Below are 838 nucleotides of genomic sequence, written 5' to 3'. Positions count from 1 at the left end.
AATGCAAAACGCATTCTGTGTGAACGGTCCCTTAGAAAGTCTAAGAGGACATATAGCAAATGCGTTTTTGCTTTTAAAAATGCGAGATGCAAAGCACTAGAATAGGAAAAAATAAAAACACAAACACAAAAACACATTTTCTCTTTTTAAACGTTTTTTTTTTTTTTTACTTAAGCGCCACATTTTTAGAGGGCTGTTATGCTCGAGGCACTGCAAAAGACGCGAGCGCAACAGTCAAAACATGTCCATCTAGCTCATATTAGTGTAAAAAAACAATGGAAAAGCAGTGCAGTGGAACACAAAAACGTGTTTTGTGTGAACGGCCGCTAATGCATCAAATGTATTCTGGGCTTTTGGCTCAGGTCTTCAGATTATGTGTAGTTCTGTTTTGTTTAATTGTTCTAATGATGGTGACCTGCCTGAGGGGTCATGTTTGAGAGAACTCAACTTTTGTTTTTTTTCCACTAGTATCCTGAGGGAATCAGTAAGTACGACTATATTCCCAACTTTGCAACTCGGGGACTTCACTACGACATCCAAAAGGTGCATTTAACCTTCTTTGTTTGAGTTTTTGTAGCGTTTTTTAATAGTAGCTGTGCAATAAAATTAATATAACCATTTTGTATTATTATTGTAATGCCACAGGGACTACTGATGAAAATTGACGCCTTCCATTATATCCAGTTGGGCACTGTTTATAGGTAAATTGACCCTCATTTGATCAATTTAATCAGTGAGTTTGTGTGGAGAATTGTGTGTTATGTAATTCTCAGGTTTTATTTCTTGTATTCGTAGGGGTCTGAAGCCTGTCCCTGATGATGAGGTCATGAAACTTTAT

General features: G+C 36.9%; 1 protein-coding gene across 1 annotated transcript in view; it reads left to right on the top strand.

Moving 5' to 3' along the window:
• Nucleotides 1-468: 468 nt before the first annotated feature.
• LOC107591861 (5'-nucleotidase domain-containing protein 2-like) overlaps nucleotides 469-838 on the top strand; it is a gene marked incomplete at its 5' end in the record, with an annotated part of 9,930 nt that continues 9,560 nt past the window's right edge. The window contains 3 exons of the mRNA XM_016281138.1: nucleotides 469-543; nucleotides 646-701; nucleotides 796-835. Of these exons, the coding sequence (XP_016136624.1) occupies nucleotides 469-543; nucleotides 646-701; nucleotides 796-835 (171 nt within the window). The remainder of the gene's footprint in view (nucleotides 544-645; nucleotides 702-795; nucleotides 836-838) is intronic.

The sequence above is a fragment of the Sinocyclocheilus grahami genome, unplaced genomic scaffold (assembly GCF_001515645.1).
Source record: "Sinocyclocheilus grahami isolate Dianchi unplaced genomic scaffold, SAMN03320097.WGS_v1.1 scaffold146.1, whole genome shotgun sequence".
NCBI classification, from domain to species: domain Eukaryota; kingdom Metazoa; phylum Chordata; class Actinopteri; order Cypriniformes; family Cyprinidae; genus Sinocyclocheilus; species Sinocyclocheilus grahami.
This window is presented reverse-complemented; position numbering and strand designations above follow the sequence as displayed.